Genomic DNA, 20900 nt, shown 5'->3' with positions numbered 1-20900 from the left:
GAGTATTGTATACGTGGAGTGTATATGTGGTGTACACAGACCGCCGCTGACGCACAGCCATCATAACTGACGGCTGACGCACACACGTTAAATCACTACAGGTTACCGGCCGCCACTGCAGAACTCCATGTAATATGCCCATAATGCCCTTTTAGGGCTGAAGGGTGTTTTAGTCCAAAAAAACATGATGTGTGATTATGTTTAGGGCTAGAGTCTTGTGGCGATATTTTTTTTTGTCAGGGGTCTGCAGTGAAACAAATGGAAACTTCAGAGACATTTTATGTAGTTCACTCTAGATAAAATTATTGAATGGAGTAAAGTAATAAAAAAATATAGTTAAATATTTAAAAAAACAAAAATTAAAAATAACCATCTTAATTGAACATAAAAAAAAAGAAGAGGGAACATCTTTTTTGGTCCACTACCTTTGCCGAAGTATCATTTTAGGTCCGTGAACTTTGAAAATATCATTTTAGGTCCGTCAACTATAAGTTAATATCATTTGAGGTATTTTGAACTTTTTTCGGACGAAAATGCCCTTAAGGCCTTCAAAGGGCAATTTGAACAATTCCTTCGCCACTCATCTTGCGTCAAACACCTAGAGTCCAACAATTTTTATATTTAAATTTAATTTGGATGGTAATTGATCTCATTCTGAAATTCATATAAATAATACTCCGGATGACAATCCAAATTAATAGCTATCCAATTTCAAAACAAATAAACTAAATATAATTTACAAATCACATATAGTAAGTTCTTAAAATGTATTTAGATTAAAAAATAAAATAAAGTATCTAAGTCCCAATTCACTATCCCTATATAATTGGTCATCTAATAATTGAAAAATGTACTATTTTTATGGAAAATTTTAATTATATTTAAATTTAATTTGGATGGTAATTGATCTCATTCTGAAATTCATATAAATAATACTCCGAATGACAATCTAAATTAATAGCTATCCAATTTCAAAACAAATAAACTAAATATAATTCACAAATCACTTATAGTAAGTTCTTAAAATGCAGTTTAGATTAAAAAAATAAAATAAAGTATCTAAGTCTCAATTCACTATCCCCATATAATTGGTCATCTAATAATTGAAAAATGTACTATTTGTTATGGCTAATTTTAATTATATTTAAATTCAACTTGGATGGTAATTGAATTAAACTGTAGTAAAAAAATTGTTGGACTCTAAGTGTTTGACGCAAGATAAGTGGCAAAAGAATTGTTCAAATTGTCATTTGAAGGCATTAAGGGCATTTTCGTCCGAACAAAGTTCAAAATACCTCAAATGATATTAACTTATAGTTGACTGACCTAAAATGATATTTTCAAAGTTCACGGACTGATACTTCGTCAAAGGTCGTTGACCTAAAAAGATGTTCCCTCAAAAAAGAAATATATAGTCATCTTAACATAAGACTGTGCTATATTTCTTCGTCATCCATTAGGCTTAAAAAAATATACTCATTCCATCAGCCAAAATCTGATATATTTTGCATTTTAAATTGTCCGCCATTTAAAGATAATATTGATCTTTTTTCTATATTTAGTAACTATACTATACACTCTACTAATTCAATACACTTAGATTCTAAAATCCATCCGTTCTTACTTTAAGGAGGTACTACCTTCATCTTGCTCAAGATATCTACATTCTTTACTAACACAGAATTTTAGTAGGAGTTGTTAGATGGAGTAAGTTCAGTGAAAATGTAGTTGAATATTTTAATGAGGAAAGATGAAAGAAGGATGTATTTCCAAATATAGAAAATAGACATTGTGAGTGAGACAAACTAAAAGGAAATGTACACATCTAATGGGACAGAGGGAGTATTTCTTTTCAGTGCAGGTTTTAAGAAAGTGAAATTTTGTAAATTAAGTAAAAAGAAAATAAAATAAGAAAGAGAATGTGAAATAACTCAGTTTATCTTGGAACTTATCAAAAAGTAATACGACTGAATGGAGAGAGTATAAAAATATGCGCACTTTCCATTTTCGTTCGTCCCACAAAAATATGTGCTTTCCATTTTTGGAAAGCAATCCCAATTTATTACCCATATACATCAACTTATTTACAACTTATATCATCATTAAACACTACTACTAATAATGTGGGTCTCACTGTCCACTAACACTACTTTAACTACCCTTCTCCTCCCATATCTTACTTTACTAATTTTGTCCTAATTCCTGTGTCATACCAATTATCCATATTTTTATAGGACGGATGGAGTATATAAGTGAGACCAATATTGTACTAGATTTATACTCATTTCATTTAAAATGTGAAATAATTTCTTAAAATTCGTGACGAATTAATAAATGTCTTTAAAATGGCGAAGGATGGAGTAGAAAAGTAGTGGAATAATAAAAACACAAAAATAAAATTCTAAATTGTACACGTAACTCGATCATTCCTCAAGTGAGTTATGCATTTCTCAACTGAGCAACCAATTACTCTTTCAACAATTAGTGGTAATGTAATTTCCAAAGGCATTGGTTTTGTCTTGTTCTTCACTCAAGATTGCATGCATAAGCTTTGTTATTATGCCTTTTCTAAGCATTTCAAATTCCCATGTATGGAGATCTCCTTTTTTTAATTGCAGCCACAGTCTACTCTCGGGGGATCGTTTGAGCTGAAAGAAAGGAATTACCCATATCCCCCAATCTCTTCAACTTCACAGCTCTCTGTTTTATTGACTTTATTTGCAGATGGCTTGTGCATTTTCCAATTAATTTAATTAATTGGGCCTTATCTTGTTGATGGAGATAACTCTCTGCAAATGGGGGTTTTTACCTCTGCTGTGTTTAGGTCTCTCATTTTCAATTGGATTTTCAGGTTTGTTGCAATTTACATTTCATAGCAAATGGAATTATGAATGTGACTTTTCCTTAACTTTTTTTCTCCATTTAAATTTGTGAATGAAGTTGAGGGGCTACATGGTAATTCAAGAGTACGAGGAGTGAATTTGGGTGGATGGTTGGTGACTGAGGGTTGAATTAAGCCTTCTCTGTTTGATGATAAGTGTGTGTTTTTGTGTGTGTGTGTGATGTGTTGAGTTTACATACCTGTTAAAACATTGTGGTTGATGAATTTTAGGATGGAACAGAGGTCCAACTAAAGTCAGTGAGTGGGAAAAAATATGTTTCTGCTGACAATGGTGGCGGAGGGGCTGTCGCGGTTGACAGAGACGTTCCTCTTGCTTGGGAGACATTTCGGGTTAGGCCTACAAAGGATTTCTTGCCATTTTGATTATTGAAACCTGTTGTGAGCATTGAACATGACATTTCTCGTTTGTAAATTTGTGAAATTGAAATAGTAATTAATCCATAATTTGAATTGAAACAGATCTTAACTCATGAGGAGTGATTTTTATTTCTCATAGCATCATTGCAAAGATGTTGAACTGGTTTAAGATGCAATTTATGTAGTTAATTAGTTTGTTTCTCATCAGTTATGGAGAGTATCCGAGTCAATCTTCCAATTCTGTACTTCCGGTGGCCAGTTTCTGACCTATGGTGGTGATGGGGACAACGTTACTGCTGCAGCAGAGTTACCGTCTGATACCGAAACCTTTTACTTGGAAAGAAATAACAACCAAATTCACATCAAACTCAAGACTGGAATGCATTTACAGGTATCATATTTTCCATGTATAGTCGTCTGATTGCTGTTCGTACGGGATATAACCACAGCTGGCTCTGGATCTTTTATAATAATTCTGTCACTATCATTCAAGTTAGTTTGTATGAAAACGACAGAATTTCAAACCATAATCATGCTAGTAATAACTTGTTTGGACATCTTGAACTTGTCATGGGAGGATGGCACTTGAGCCTCACATAGTTGTTCGATAATAATTAGAATGCTTTCTACCATCAATATATACATTTGCCATTGCAGAATCACAGGAGCAATTTTATCACTGTAGAAGATTTCAATTTTCTCTAAAGGCATGGTATCAATACTGTGAGAATACATGTAGGCTGGTGGATAGCTTACTATCCCAATCCTCCACCTCCTTTTATCGGTGGAAGTTTGCAAGCACTCGATAATGCTTTTTCGTGGGCACAGTAAGCCTAACTTTCCTAAAATCAAATACGTTGCTGTAAATAGACTATTCAAGTTCCCTCGATTCTCATGCTCCGCCTGTCAAATACTTTGCTGTAAATAGACCTTCATGCTGCACCAGGCTCCCAGAATGGGATGGAACACAGTTCTAGTAGAGATGGGACGACAGGATAGCCCACATCATCTGATTACATCTCACAAAGTCTAAATGCAATAGATTTTCTCGCTTCGAGGTACAATGGTCATACACACTGCAATTCTACAGGAAGCTCATGTTTTAGTCACTTCTAGTTTGTGAAAATAGACCCCTTATATCCATTCTCATGTGATGTGTTATGAATTGATCAATTAATCATTTGATTGATCAACATCGGAGCTGTTATAAGCTTGCATATCATCCAGCCACACAAAGTATGAGCGGGTGTGTTTTATGTATGTCGGATATTCACTGTTTTACCTTGTTAGATCAATCTCCTTGTTTTCTCATGCTCCTTTTCGTGCTTAAGGTTACTTTTCAGACATGTCCATTATATAGAAGCCTTTGTGTTGTTTCTCAATGAACTAATTATTTTTTAAGTTTGCTCCATTTTTAAATATTTGGTACTAATTGGAAGGTAGTGCGTTTTGCCAATTCTGAGTAGAGCAGCTCTATAATGCTTATTTTGTTCAATTGATTGCAGGTATGCTCAGCATCCTTCGTTGCTGGGGATCGAGATATTAATGAGCCATCTGCTGCCTGGTTCCACTTGACACCCTAACTTCATATTATAAACAAAGATACAAGATTGTTAGGAAATACTCATCCGCTGCTTATGTCATATTTTGCCAAAGAATTAGCAATGCCGATCCATTGGAGCTCTACCAGGCTAACATAGGCGATACAAATACCGTAATAGACTTGCATTACTACAATCTATTCGACGCTTTTTTTGCCAACATGAGCTCTATAGATAACATTCAGTATATATACAAGAGTAGGGGAACACAGTTACAGTCTCTGAATGGTGCAAATGGACTGCTTGTTTTCATCGATGAGTCCCTTGTTCTTACGCCAGTATCTTGAATTATTATTTTTCTTTCTCGGGAAGTTGTGTACAACATGGCTCATTCATTTCCAGATAATTGATATGTACAAGAATGCAGGGGAATGGGTGAACGAGTGGAACGTGAATGGATCCCAAACCGATTACCAAGATTTTGGACGAGCCCAGTTAGAGGTGTACAATGTTGCTTCGTTTGGATGGGCTTACTGGACACTTAAAAATGACATGAAACACTGGGATTTTGAGTGGAACGTACGCAACAACTACCTCCAACTTCAACTAGGTAAATATTTTCTTCGAACGATGCTTTTCAGCCCTACCATACTCGACGCCTATTAGAATTCTTGTGGAATTATGCCATTAGTTCATTGGTCTTCGTACTTGTACCAGATTTGCTGCGACCAAATTGAGCTTTGCACTAATGTTATTGTATTAATTTTGTTGCAGGTTGTTCATCATGCAGGCGAAGTTGGAGTTATGCGATGTTTCTTGGATCGGCATTCGGCTTCTTCTTCGTCTATGGTGTGTAGAGTTTGCAAAATGTCGCAATCCGGCATTGTACACTAGCAGCCGAGAAATGTGGGATGAAAACTGAAGAAAATTACCATACTTCCTTCAAATTGAGCTGAACTCGACTTTATTCATTGTAAGTATCATTTTTTTAATTAAATTGAATTCTCTTATTGGCCACAAGACAGCTCTATTGACCCACTGAATTATTAAATAAGTTGAAAGTTGATCGGAAATGAAACCGATATTACCATCTTTTCAAGATTTTGTGCAATGTTATATACTCCCTCCGTCCTATTAAAAATGAAATATTTGCTTTTCGACACGAGATTTTGTGTAGTACTGTTTTGTGAGTTAATGAGGAGAAAACAAAGTAAGAGATGAAAAAATAGAGATAATGTTGTTTCCATTTTAGAAAACGTTTCATTTTTAATGAGATAAGAGATGAAAAAATAGAGATAATGTTGTTTCCATTTTAGAAAACGTTTCATTTTTAATGAGATAATCAAAAAAGAAAATGTTTCATTTTTAAAGTGACAGGGGAGTACTTGTTACTTGTCTCTACTCGTGTATGAACAAGAACTTTCATGTCTTCTACTCATATTTTCTACAAAAGCGGTGAAATTTCACACTTCTACTCCATTAATCTTGCAGCACAACAAATATAAATATATATGAACAAAAAAAAGAAATATATCCGAGAAAATAGTACTTCCTCTATCTCTTTATCTAATACTCCCTCCATCCACCAATACAAGGTAGATTTTGACCGGCATGAGTTTTAAGAAATATAGTAGAAAGTGAATGGAAAATGTTAGTGGAATATGAATCCTACTTTTATATACTTCCTCCGTCCCATAATAGATGTCATACTTGGGGAATGATACGGGATTTTAGGAGATGTTGTTTTGTGTTTTAGGTGGAGAAATAAAATAGTATATTTATATTAATGTGAGATGGAACTTTTCTAAAAAAGAAAGTGTGACATCTTTTGTGAGGCAAACTAAAAAGGAAAGTGTGACATCTATTATGAGATGAAGGGAGTATTATTAGTTTTATACTCTCTCGGTCCACAAGAATATGCACTTTTGGTTGGGCATGTGTTTTAATGCACAATTGGTAAAGTAAGAGACAAATAGAAAAAAAGTAATTATAGTATTATTAGAGGAGAATGGATCTCATCTCATTAGAGATAAAAGAGTTTTCAAATTTAGCAAATGCATATTCTTGTGGGACGGATTAAAAAGGAAAGCGTGCATATACTTGTAAGACGGAGGGAGTATTAAAATGCGAGTAAAATAAAGTAAGTGGAATGGACGGACGAAAATGGTAAAATGAGACACTAATTGGTGTATGTAGGGGGGGGGGGGATATTATAGTACTACCTGCCATATTAAATTAATTGAATAATATGGAGTAGTCAATAGTCTCAACAAAGATAAATGTATAATCAATTTCATAATTTCTATATGTTGATTTTTGTTTAACTTATCCGAAAAATCAATATTTTTCAAGATTACAAATCTAATACCGATTAAACTATTTAAAAGAGAACAAAATTTTGATAAAACAAAAACATGAGGAGACGATGTGAGACGATGTTGCAATTCTACAAATAAATTACTCTCTTCCATACTAGTGAAGGCGTTTTCTTTTTGCAAACGATTTAAGAAAAATTATGTTAAATGAGTTGAGTAAAGGAAGAATAAAGTAAGAAATGAAAAATGTAGAGAGATGAAGAGAGAAAAAAATAAGAGAGTAAAGTAAGTGAGAAGAAATGTAATGACTTTTACTAAAAAGATAAAGACTCCACTACTATGAAACGTACCAAAATGGCAAAATAACTCTACGATAACTCTCCCCAAGTGTCAGGGGTGGGGTGAGGAGACTAGGCATTTACAATGGTAGCCGATAGCGAGGGCGAGGAGACTTAGGGCATTCACAAAGGTGGCAGATCTCGATTGGCCACCCCATCGCCTCCCATTGTCTCCCATTGTGGAGAGGAAGCCGATCTCCACTCACCCCCGAGCCAGCGCCTCAGCCGATCCCCCATCACCTTTCCATCGGCCCCGAAGATAGGCCCCCATTGTGGGGTACCGGGGCCAATTTTTTTTATTTTTTAAATCAATTTATTAAATTTCTTCCTCTATAAATACCTCATCATTAATTATGTGTGAGAAAAATATTAGTAGAGAATTAATTTGTTACATATTTTAATTTAAATTATTTAGACATGGCCATTAAAATAAAAGAAAATAATGTTGATGTGGGAATGAGATAGGCTCTAAGATGGACTCTCATTGTAGATTAATAGGCAGTTGTCGTGGGAGAAGGATTTGAAGATAGGCTCTCAGATGGGCTCTGGATTTAAAGCTCCCATTATGAATGCTCTTAGAGGTTTGAAATTTGAAAACTGGGATTTGTAATTTGAGCTTCATGGCTTCACTTATATCCCAAAAATTAATGGTCCAAAATTAATAAGTGCTGATAACTTTAGGGTTTAGTGTGCACAACTCGAGTTATCTGGGATGGGGATAAACATCAATTTTGCATGTTTTAAGACCTAAATTTAGCTTGTTTTAAATGTTATGCATGTGATTTATGTTATAAAGTGTAATCCCTCCGTTCCACTCAAGATATCCGCATTCTTGAGTGACACAAGATTTTTGAAGGAGTTATTAGATGGAGTAAGTAGAGAGAAAAAATTAGATGAATATTTTGATTAGGAGAGAGGAAAGAGGGATTTATTTCCATATATAGAAAGTGGACATATTGAGTGAGACAAACTAAAAATGAAAAGTGGACATCTTGAGTGTGACGGAGGGAGTATGTTTCATGCATTTAGGCTTGAGGTGTTTTGTGAGAACTATAAGAAAAAACATAAAAAAGTTACAAAAAGGTCAAAGTTGAGGAACTAACCAACGGACCAAGTCACGGCCGCCAAAAGTCCGACGGCTTGTTGCAGAAATTGCCCGAACCTGACCTGTTGCTCAGACAGTGGCCGGAATATCTCCCTTGTAAATGTTATTGTGGAGAACGCGAATTGAAAGATGATGATCTTGAGAGCTCGTATTTGGAAAGGGAAATTTTTATTCAATTGAATGGGAATACAGAATACAAGAAGATACACACGTGTTGTATATGTATACAACTTCAACTAACATTTCACACCTAACCGAATCCAATCCAACGGCTAGTATTTATCAGCTAACTAAACATGAAAAGAACGGCTCAGATTCTTCTATTTAAAACCTCTTCCAACAGTCACACAATGAGCTCGATTAAGCTCCATGTATATCATGCAATCAATCACCCAACAGTCTCCACCTTGATTGAATGTTATCAACCTTCCTTCAACCTGCATATACGCACCAAGAACTTGCATTTTTCAAACTTGTCTCGGTTTATTGGCTTTGTCAACATATCAGCCGGATTGTCATCGGTGTGCACCTTAAACACCTTTACTTCACCCTTCTCTATGCCTTCTCTGATGAAGTGTAAACGTACGTCGATATGTTTACTCCTCTCATGATACACCTTGTGCTTTGCCAAACACAATGCACTATTGTTGTCACAACCTATCGAAATAGCTTGTTGTTTGAAGCCAAAATCAGTAGCTATTCCCTTCAACCAGTAGCTTTCTTTCACGGCTGCTGTCAAAGCCATAAATTCAGCCTCTGTAGTTGACAATGCAACTACACTTTGAAGACTCGATTTCCAGCTTATAGCTGCTCCAAACATAGTGAACAAGTACCCGGTTTGTGATCTCCTGTTGTCAATGTTTCCCGCAAAATCAGAATCACAATAACCAACTATCACATCACCCTTGTACTCATCATCACCCCTGAACAATATACCAATACCCTCAGCTCCTTTCAGATACCTCATTAGCCATTTAAGTGCCTTCTAGTGATCTCTTCCATGGTTGGTCATATACCTGCTGATCACACTTATAGCATGAGCCACATCTGGCCTTGTTGATATCATAGCATACATGATGCTCCCAACTATGTTAGCAAAAGGAATCTTTTGCATTTCAATTGCCTCTGCTTCTGTCTCTGGTATCTGCTGCACTGACAGCTTGAAATGTTGAGCCAGTGGGGTTGCGGCTTCCTTGACATTGTCCATCTTGAACTTCCTCAAGAGCCTCTGAACATAATCCTGTTGATTCAGCCATATTAGCCTCCTCTTTCTATCCCTGACTATGTTCATACCCAAGATTCTTTTGGCTGGACCCAAGTCCTTCATATCAAAGGCTGCAGTCAAGTCATCCTTCACCAGCTGTAATTCTTTCTTGCATGCTCCAGCTAGCAACATATCATCTACATAGAGTAGAAGGTAAGCAACAGGTACTCCATCCTTGCTCTTGATATATACACATTCATCATATAGAGATTTCTTGAAGCCACAAGTGAGCATGTGATCATCAAATCTCTTGTGCCATTGTCTACTTGCTTGTTTCAAGCCATAGATGCTTCTCTTAAGCAAGCAAACTTTTCCCTCATCTCCTGTACTGATAAAACCCTCAGGCTGAGCCATATATATGGTTTCTTCTAGCTCACCATGCAAGAAGGCGGTTTTGACATCTAACTGCTCCATTTCCCAGTCCTTCTTGGCAACCACAGCAAGCAAAATCCTAATAGAGGTATGTTTTACAACTGGAGAAAACACCTCGTTGAAGTCCACACCAGCCTCTTGTGTGAATCCTCTTGCAACCAAATGGGGCCTTGAATCTGATGTGATCACCATCAGCCACTGATTCAAGCTTCTTTTTATAAATCCACTTGCAACTAACAATCTTTCTACCCTCCACCTTGTCTACAAGTATCCAAGTGCCATTCTTGAGTAGAGATTCAATTTCCTCCACCATAGCTAGCATCCATCTATCAGATTCAGGAGATTGAATTGCCTCTCTGTAAGAAGCTGGCTCACTATACTCCACCTCCTCAGCAACACAGAGAGCATAGAATAACATCTCTGAATCAGAAAATCTTGAGGGCATCTTGACATTCTTCCTTCTAACTCTGTCCCTTGCAAGTTGATAATCTTTCAAAACATCTGAACCAGTTGCTGATTCTTCTGGACCAACATCAAATCCTTGGTCTTTGTCAGCATCCTCAGCCTCAGGTGGGGCCTCTACTGGCTCCACCTCAAGATCAGTAACCATCATCCTTTGATCAGTTTCAGACCTTTTATTTGAGAATGGCATCTCATATTCCCAGAATACTACATCTCTGCTAATGATAATCCTTGCTTCTCTAGGCTCTGTGCACCATAATCTATACCCTTTCACCCCACTTTGGTAACCCAGCATGATACATCTCCTTGCTCTTGCTTCCAGTTTCCCCTGCCTCACGTGAGCATAGGCTTTGCAGCCAAAAATTCTCAATCTGGAATAATCACCAAGGGCTCCATGCCATCTGTAATCAGGAATGTCACCTTCAATACTTGATGCTGGGCACATATTAAGCAGTTTAACAGCTGTGGAGGCAGCCTCGGCCCAGAACTCTCTCTCTAGACCAGCAGAAAGTAGCATGCATCTTACTCGTTCCACAATTGTTCTATTTGCTCATTCTGCCACACCATTTTGTTGTGGGTTCATAGGGACAGTTCTGTGGCGTTTGATGCCCTTATTCTTGCAGTAATCATCAAACTCCTTCAACAAATACTCCAAGCCATTATCTGTCCGGAGACACTTCAGTACCAAGCCTTTATCAAGTTCAACTTCAGAACACCAAGTAGAGAACTTCTTGAAAGCTTCTGATTTTTCCTTTAGTATAAAGATCCATATCTTTCGTGAGAAATCATCAATAATGGTCACGTAGTATCTGCCACCACCTATAGAGTTCACTTGAGCAGGCCCCCAAAGGTCACTATGAGCATAATCCAGCGGCTGAGTAGATAGATGTCTTCCCTTTGGAAATGACTGTTTCTTAGATTTTCCCAGCACACACTCTTCACACTTGAGTTGTTGCTTATCAATCTGAGTCTGCACTGCTCCTTTCCTGACCAACTCCTTCAAACTCCCTTGAGCAGGGTGACCAAGCCTCATATGCCATAGCCTCTCATCTGAGACTACTGAGTTTATCTGATCAGTGGAGATCTGCACTTCGGCTAGCAGGTAATACAAACTGCCCTTTCTGTCAGGCTCCATAATTGTCTTTCCTCCCTTACTGACAGTCATCCTTCCATCAGATGAACCAAATTTACATCCCTTCCTTTCAAGAAGTCCAAGGGATATTAAATTCCTCTTTACTTGAGGAATATATCTTACATCAGTAAGGGTTATCACACAGCCACTCTTCATTTTTAACTTCACAGAGCCAATTCCTCTTACTTGACAAACTTGATTGTTGCCCAATATAACTGACCCAGTGCTTTCACTCAACTCTTGAAACCATATCAAATTGGAGCTCATGTGGAAGCTGCAGCCTGAATCCATAATCCAAGAACCACCAATCCCATCCTCCATCACATTAAGAATCAGATCTTCATCCATCTCATTTTCACCATCAGTGGCATTAACCAGCTTCTCACCAGTTTGTGCTTGCTTCTTCTTCCAAGCAAAGCAATCTTTCTTGAGATGTCCAGGTTTCTTGCACCAATGGCAGGACCTGCTTTCCTTCTGGCCATTCTGGAAAGATTTCGAACCATCATGATCCTTCTTGAAGGGTTTCTTGAACTTATGCTTCCTAATGTTCAGAGTCTCTGCAATAGATGATCCAGCTTCACTGCTTATTCCCTCTTTGTGAAGTTCCTTAGCTCTCACAGCGGTTTGAACTTCCACAAAAGTAATCGCCTTATCTCTCCCATACAATAATGCATCACGCAATTGATCAAAAGACCTAGGAAGAGCATTTAATAACAGAATAGCCTTATCCTCATCTCCTATAGTTGCATCAATATTTTCCAGATCATCTACCGATTTATTAAATTCTTCTAGCTGTTCTAACACCCCTCTATTCTCCAAGAATTTATACGAATACAACCTACGCTTCATATACAACCGGTTGGCCAAAGATTTCGTGAGATAAAGATCCTCTAACCTGGCAAGAATGCCCGCAGCCGTTGTCTCCTTCGCCACCTCCCGCAACACTTTATCGGCGAGGCACAATACAATCGTGCTGTGAGCCTTGGCTTCGATCTCGGCTTGCTTTAATAAAGCCTTCTCATCGAGAACCCCTTTTTCCTTCTGATCTGTCTGCTTCGTTTCCAAAGCCGATGCGAGCCCTTGCTGCGTCAACATTGCTCGCATTTTCATTCTCCATAACCCGAAATCGTTGGTGCCGGTGAATTTCTCAGCTTCAAGTCGAGCTGCCATCTTTAAGAATCGCGATTGAAAACCTCACTCCGATTCTCATCTTGGAACTTTGGGGAAAACTACAATAGTTCCCACAGACGGCGCCAATTGTAAATGTTATTGTGGAGAACGCGAATTGAAAGATGATGATCTTGAGAGCTCGTATTTGGAAAGGGAAATTTTTATTCAATTGAATGGGAATACAGAATACAAGAAGATACACACGTGTTGTATATGTATACAACTTCAACTAACATTTCACACCTAACCGAATCCAATCCAACGGCTAGTATTTATCAGCTAACTAAACATGAAAAGAACGGCTCAGATTCTTCTATTTAAAACCTCTTCCAACAGTCACACAATGAGCTCGATTAAGCTCCATGTATATCATGCAATCAATCACCCAACATCCCTCTCATACTCACGCAACATCTCCAAAAGTTTCTCCGACCAAGGCGCCGCCTCAGACAAAACCAATTATCATCCTTAATTAATTAATCCGGCTTTAATTATGCTTATGAACTTGTGGGATTAAACACAAATTATTAAAGCCTTGTGTTTCTCTAATATGGCAAGATTTTTATATGATTGGAAAATATTTGTTTAATTATGCTCGTAAAGATGTAAGCCGAGTCGAGGAGTCTTCTTTCCGTAATACGAGATACGCCCTGGTAGTGCTCTCGGTTTGGCGTGTCGTTCCCAAAGATAAAACGGCTTTGTCTTGTTCGTTGCAGCACCGCAGAAGGAACAAGCTCCGGCGAAATAGATGATGGCGAGGGCAGAGCTTCGACGGGAAGACAATGCAGAGAGAGGGAGAGAGCTATGCAAATGACATGCTTGTGTTCTGTGTTGAAAAACATATGCAATGCATGGAGTGACTGCCTATTTATAGGCCAAGTCCACCCGCATGGGCATTGATGGAGTCAACAACCATTATGTGTGCCATGATGGCTTGACTGTAACCGACGGGGGTTATTGACTGGTGCACTAACCAGTGGGAGCTGAAGAAACACGACGCACCTAGACATGCTACACGACGGGATACACCATCGACCGTCGGGGTCCATCGGGGACCTTTTGTCTCCCGTTACGCGTCGGGGTCCAGCGGGGACCTTTTGTCTCCCGTTGTGCGTCGGGGTCCAGAGGGAACCTTTTGTCTCCCGTCATGCACCGGGGTCCAGCGGGACCATGACGTGGACCAGGACCCGTCGGGGATAGCGTGGAGTTTGGGGTGGTCTAAAAAGAACAAGTGGGAGCTCGAACCACGCTCAACGACCAGCTCCAAAGAACAGCCCAAAGACCACCCAAAGACCAATTGCCAAGATCCAAGGTCGAAGGTCCAAGGCACAAGGCACCACGCACCCGGCGCCCGATGCACGGGGCACGGAACAGGGACACGTGTCACGGGACAGGGTCACGGGACACGGGTCACGGTGCGCAGTGCGCGGCTCGCGCGTGTACGCGCGTGTGGGCTCTGTCACCCGTCTTATTCCACGATAATTATTACACATGATAATTCATCTGATTAAATACTTCATCAAAGAAGTTTATCATATTCATCTGATTAAATACTTCATCAAAGAAGTTTATCATCCCCGATGTGGGATAATTAACACCTAGTTAATTAATCCCTTAGTCTTTTCACATAGCTCAAATCTAGCTTTATTGTGCCCAACTTTCATATATTATTTCTCACTCACCGGGAATAGGATTTGAGAAAATGAATATACTATGGTCATCTACTCGGAACGTAAATCGACGTTATTGCATTTAATTTCACAAAATTATATGTCTTGTAACATTTATTATTAGTCAAAAATCATTTGACCAAGCACGATTCCAACAATCCCCCACAATAGTGGAAATTGCCAAATGCATATGTATGCAGACACAAGCTCAACCCTCAAGAGGTATGTAAGCATAAGGATAGGTAGTTTTTGGTTTTGAACCATCCATAGTCAACACCATTGGATACACAGGCAGACTAGTAGCGCGATGCTTTGAACTATTCCGCCACGGAGTGCAACGAGACAATGATGTTAACACTTAAACACCTCAACCTCATCCGTTCTCACATTTTGTGTCCATTTCATGCCTTGGACACAACTTTGGATTCATAAGTGTGTTGTTTGAAGCGGCCCCACTTCACACTTACATAGGTGATTCCTCGTTAAGTATCTTTCCATACTTTGTCTTCTTGAGAACTTCATCTCAACGAGATCCTTTTAGGGATCATTAAAAGTCATAGACTTAACCTCACCACTAGGCAAGTTTTTCAACACTCTGTTGCTCTCTAGGGAATAGATGTAGATGAGTGTTTCACACGAACTCTCATAGGTTAGTTTACCCATTGAACCAAGTTCTTGGGATCTCCAGTCATCATGGTTGGGTTACCACTATGACAATTCTTTAGTTTCTGGATTTCATACCCATTCCCTCTAGCAATTTATTCATTTGATCATGATTTAACCCTTTGGTTAGCGGATCCATTAGGTTATCAATTGACTTCACGTAGTCAATTGTAATCACCTCTGTTGTGATCAAATGTCTCACGGTATTATGTTGTAGACGAATGTGTCGAGACTTACTATTGTACAAGCCACTATTTGCCCTCCCAATAGCGGCTTGGCTATCATAGTGAATTAACACTGGAGGCACAGGCTTTGACCAACATGGAATATCTTCAAGGAAGTTTTTAAGCCATTCGGCTTCTTCCGCAGCTTTATCTAAAGCTATGAATTCCGATTTCATGGTTGATCGGGCTATACATGTCTGTTTCGTGGATTTCCACGATACAGTATCCCCCCAATAGTAAAGATATATCCACTTGATCAAAGTGAGTCTTTGTTACCGGATATCCAGTTCACATCACAGTACCCTTCAAGTACCGGGGGTATATCGAGAATTATAGCCCATGATTTTGAGTATATTTCAAGTACCTCAAAACTCTTACAAGAGCTCTCCAATGCTCCTTGCTTGAATTGCTTATGTAATAGGTCAAATGCATAATGCTCTTCAACTTGTGCACAATGCAAGCAATGTCAAGTCTAGTGCAATTAGTCAAATGTATAATGCACTCAATGCCCCGTGCATAATTTTCTTATGCAGCGGGCTCGCCCTTGTTCTTGCTCAAGTGAACATTGAGCTCTATAGGCGTCTTAGCCGGGATGCCATCATAGGCATTGAATCTCTTTAGTACTCTCTCAATATAATGAGATCGTGTCAAGATGATTCCTTTGAATTAGAATTTTTCATTCCAAAAATCACATCGGCTAGACCCATATCCTTCATGTCAAAGTTTCTCTTTAACATGGTTTTCGTATAGTTAATCACTTAGGTGTTACTACCCATGATTAACAGATCATCAACGTAGAGACACACCATAAAGTATCCATTAACGAATCCAAGCATTCTTTCCAATAGGATAAGGAAAGATTTGGCAAGATATGGTAAGATTTAATTGGATCTTAATTCGAAGAAGGAAATAAACAAGATACCAATTAAATCTACAAAATAATTCCTTCTCCTAATTAATAGGAGGATTCGAAAATTCTCAAGGAATGAATAAGGGGTCGAAAATCATGTAGAATAACATAGGGATAATTTGGCTTGGATTTAATTTGGAAAAATATCCCAAAACAATTAATTAAATCCAAGAAAGATAATATCATTTCCAATAAATAGGAGTGGACGAAAATTCCAATAAAATGGCTAGAATGATTATGCATGATCCCACTTAATTTAATTCACACATTGGAAATTAAATCACATTATCTCACATAACTCACAACAACTAATTTCGCATAATTAACTCAATCACATAGAAATTAAATTTCATAATTGAATTTCCCAATCAACATCCTCATCAATAAAATAATATAAGTCACAAATTTTCGGGGTGCTACACCAGTTCCCTTCTCTGTAGATGTGTGAGAAGCGAACCCGCCGCTGAGATGTCATGCTCTTGATCAAAGCCATATGATGTCTAAAATCTGCGGAGCCACGATGTCTAGATGACAACAAACTAACCAGAGCCGCTGAGTCCAGCTCTATCCAAATGTGAGTAGAAAGCTCCATAGCCATCTCCAAACCCCGAATCAGAGCCAAAAGCCCCGCTTCAAAGCTTGATGATGCAGCAACCGGAGCACAGAAGGCCCGCAAAAGGCCTCCATCAGAGCCACGAACCAATCCTCCCTTCCCCGCCTCCAGTATCGATGTAGAGAAGGCACCGTCTGTGTTCAGCTTCACCCAAGGTGCATCAGGGGGATGCCATAGGACCATGAGCGACCGCAAGACACGCTGTCTGGGGGAGAAAGGCATGAAATCAACCGACGGCGCGCATCCCCTCCAATGAGTCAGGGCAAGCTTGCTGGCCAAAGCAAACATATGCAGGTGATGAGTGACCTACCAAATAACATGTTAATGACGAAAATGACGACCACCATGTTTGCAGCCGTTCCTCTCCGTCCAAAGAAACCTAGCAATCAAACAAGGAACCAGAAAACTAATATGCATGGCGGGAGCCCTCTGGAAAGAAGACCTCCGCCAGTGACCCTCATCAAAAGGCAGCAAATCTGTCTCCAAGAAATCCAGTGCAGCTTCCTCTTCTCGCCAACTGTGCCCCAAAAGTATCTAGCCTATATCTGCTCCAACTCGTCTAGAAATCCAAGCAGAGGGCTCATGACCTGTAAGATGTGTGGCGGGATGGTGGCCAGGGTGCTCTTAATCAGAGCCAGACGACCCCCAAAAGCAAGCTATCGGTGTGACCAGCTGTGGATCCTGTTCATCAGCCTCTGCCTAAGGGGCAAAAGATGGTCTGCCCTCCTCACCCCTCGGAAAATCGGGACCCCAAGGTATGTAAAAGCCATCACCCCTCTCTGAAATCCTCCAACCTTCTCCACAATGTCAGCAAACTCCATGTGCTCATTCGCCAAATAGAAGTGTGCCTTCCCATTATTCACCAGCTGACCAGACACGGCTATGAGTGATCCAGGCATCCAACCAACTTCTCCACCACCTCTCTATGAGCCCTGGAGAAAATGATGATGTCATCTGCATAGGAGAGGTGAGTGATAACGGGGGCCTTTTTCCGGCATCTGTATACCATCTCTCTATCCCCCTTGATCAATCTGTCAAGACATCTCTATAAGTAGTCTGCCCCCAACACAAAGAGGGAAGACGATAAGGGGTCTCCTTGCCTCAGCCCCCTGGATGACTGGAAGAAGCCTGCCAGGCCGTCGTTCACCAGGACAGAAAACCAACATGACTAGATGCATCTCCTGATCATATCCACCCAAGTCGGTGTGAATCCCATCGTTTCCAAGACCTTGAGCAGAAACGACCACTGGACTCTATCATATGCCTTTGCCATATCCAGCTTGAGAGCCAGATTGGGCGATCTCCCTATACTCGAGAGCTCCTGCCCCAGGTCATGTATCAACTCTTGAACCAGAAGAGCATTATCGCTAAGCAGGCAGCCCTTGATGAACCCACTCTGATTTGGTGCAATGACAAGGGGCAGTAGAGGTGCAAGTCTCGAGGCAAGAATATTTGTGATGATCTTGTTCGTACATTACAGAGGCTGATCGGTCTAAAATCTCCCTAGTGACCGGGTTAGGCTTCTTCCGAATGAGGACGATCATGGTCGCCGTGAAACTTCGGGGCATAAACGCCCCACTGAAGAAGTCTCCCACAGCTGCAATCACATCCCTCCCAACAATGTCCAAGCATGACTGAAAGAACAACGAAGTGAGCCCATCCGGTCCGGACACACTATCACCACTGATCCCAAAAACTGCATCCCTAACCTCCTTCTCCTGCGGCAGCGAACACAGAGCCTCCTGGTCAGCTGAATCCGGCAGTGTGTGGATGAGGGATAAATCGGGCTGTGCAAGGTCCCCAACGTCCAATGTCAGAAGATGCAGAAAGAAGGCTGCCACCGACTCCCTGATCTATGTCTCTTCCGTCAGTGCCTGTCCCCCAACCTCGATCGTGTGCATCCTCGACTTAACTCTCTTCTGTCTGACTCATCCATGAAATAATTTGGAGTTCCTTTTTCCATCAGCCGCCCATCTAATGGCCGCCTTTTGCCTCCAAAATTCTTCCTCCATCTTGCCGTGACGATGAGCTCTGCAGAAACTCTACTGAATTCGGCTCTATGTGCTGGTATCGGGTCACTATCATATAAGGTCTGTGCCTCAAGAACTACCAGCTCTGTATCCTTTAGGTTCTGGATAATGTTGCCAAATACCTCTCTGTTCCAAATGTTTAAGAACTTATTGACCCTGATAAGCTTGAGCTGGAGGTTCATCATGCCATTATACCCTGTGTCTGCCTCCTAGACTCTGGCAATCTCGCCCCTAAAATTCTCATGCCGCACTCACATATTCTGAAATCTGAATGCCGGTCTCGCGGTTTGGACAGAAAATTGGCATCTCACCAAAAGAGGTGCATGATCAGAGCTGAATCTCACCATATGTGTTACTCGGGTAGTTGCAAAAATTGATGTCCAATGCTCTCCAATCAGGATGCGGTCTAATCTCTCCCAAAGCCTCCCCCTGTGCCACGTGAAGATTGGTCCATCAAAACCTGGGTCAATCAGCTGGCACTCTGCAATAGCATCTGCAAACTCCATCATGTCTCTATGTCTGTCTGTATCACTCCCCTGTCTCTCTTCATTAGTCAGGAACATGTTGAAGTCTCCTCCCACTAGCCACGGTCTTCCCTCCACAGCCAGCAAGATGTCTCCCAACTTTTCCCAAAGTACCTGTCTCGTCTATCTCATATGTCGCCCATAGACTATGGTGATGTAGATCGGGAAATGGAAGACTGCGGCAGAGACCTTAACGTGTAAGGCCTGTCTCGAGTCATCAACCACTTCCACTGTCCAATCCTCACGGGCAAGAATCCAAATGTGACCACTTTCACTGGATCCTGCAAACCGAAGGCACTGGAAGTTCCTCCCTAAAGCTGGCGGTGTCCTTTGTGGTTCAATCACTGCTGCAAACAAAATCTTGTGTTCTCGAATCAGATATCTGAGATGTCTCTTAGTGCGGGCGTTTGCCACACCCTGCGCGTTCCACACTAGGAACTGGCTTGTCATGAGGAAACAAATCAGGTTGTACGCAAGGTAGAAACCCTCGCTTTCTTCATCGGTACTTTAATCATAGGGCGGCGATCCCCATCTCCGGTGATCTCCATCGGTGAGCTCCCATTTCTGGCAGCTCCATTCCGTACCCCCTTTGTCCTTCTAGCCTCATCAATAATCTGAGCATCCGCGGTCCCGTCATGCAGAACCAAGGCCATGGACGACTCTGTCTCAAGCTCCTCATCCTCCAAAATATCAAACCTGTTACTGTGAACCCCAAGCCCCGTGTTATCCTCAAGGTCAGTTAACCGACTCCCTCTAAAGGTGGGTGAGAGAGATCTCGGCCTACTCCGTGTCTCTGCCCCATCATCTGTCTCAAACTCCGAGCCCTCTGTCTCTGACACGGCTCTGCCCTCCACCTACTCTAGCCTCCTCAGCCGTCTTCTCTCTCTGTATCTGGATCTACTCTCTGGGCTTCTCTTCTTCTTTTTCTTGCCTTTACCAACTGGGTGTTGGTCAAGCATGCCTGAGTTAGGAACAAGTAGAGGCTCTCGAATCTAAAGGCTAGTACCAGGGGTGTTGTCGTTTTGGCTTGCTACAACTCTATACTCATACCTCGGTGTCTGAGATCCCTTATATTGTTTTTGTGTCACAGATGTACTCATATATGTGCCTTTCTTACCCACATGGTTCCACCCCGAATCTGGCTCTGTCTGTCCATGTAATTTCTCTCCTTGGGGTTGATCCCCCTGATCCCTTCTCATATTATTCTGTTGTTGGGGTATCGGTCTGGAGAAGTCCTTCTTTGGTGGTGCTGGTTTCTTTCCAAATGCATAGCAATGGTCCTATGAGTGGCCAACATGCTTGCAGGCT

At 40.4% G+C, this 20900-nt stretch overlaps 1 protein-coding gene across 11 annotated transcripts; it reads left to right on the top strand.

Moving 5' to 3' along the window:
* Positions 1-2438: 2438 nt before the first annotated feature.
* On the top strand, positions 2439-5882 carry LOC121766475. Of its 11 annotated transcripts, none has more exons than XR_006042982.1 (7): positions 2439-2487; positions 2619-2851; positions 2941-3232; positions 3468-3650; positions 3917-4317; positions 4765-5410; positions 5575-5882. XR_006042982.1 is itself a non-coding variant. In XM_042162758.1 (6 exons), exons 2-5 carry the CDS (start codon positions 3031-3033, stop codon positions 4840-4842), a joined length of 390 nt encoding a protein of 129 aa, XP_042018692.1. In that variant the 5' UTR covers positions 2478-2851; positions 2941-3030; the 3' UTR covers positions 4843-5410; positions 5575-5882. The 11 variants fall into 11 exon arrangements, 2 of the variants coding, with proteins under 2 accessions (XP_042018692.1, XP_042018693.1); XR_006042983.1 differs by having other exon boundaries at positions 2478-2851; positions 2941-2992; positions 3113-3232; XR_006042985.1 differs by having other exon boundaries at positions 2478-2851; positions 2941-3006; positions 3113-3232.
* The last annotated feature ends 15018 nt before the right edge of the window (positions 5883-20900 follow it).

Source organism: Salvia splendens, chromosome 15 (genome assembly GCF_004379255.2).
Source record: "Salvia splendens isolate huo1 chromosome 15, SspV2, whole genome shotgun sequence".
Lineage (NCBI taxonomy): Eukaryota > Viridiplantae > Streptophyta > Magnoliopsida > Lamiales > Lamiaceae > Salvia > Salvia splendens.
This window is presented reverse-complemented; position numbering and strand designations above follow the sequence as displayed.

Coding starts and splice junctions, on each gene's coding strand:
- LOC121766475 (XM_042162758.1), top strand. Junction 3,233..3,467: donor TTGCTTGGGAGACATTTCGG/GTTAGGCCTACA, acceptor GTTTCTCATCAG/TTATGGAGAGTATCCGAGTC. Junction 3,651..4,764: donor AGACTGGAATGCATTTACAG/GTATCATATTTT, acceptor AATTGATTGCAG/GTATGCTCAGCATCCTTCGT.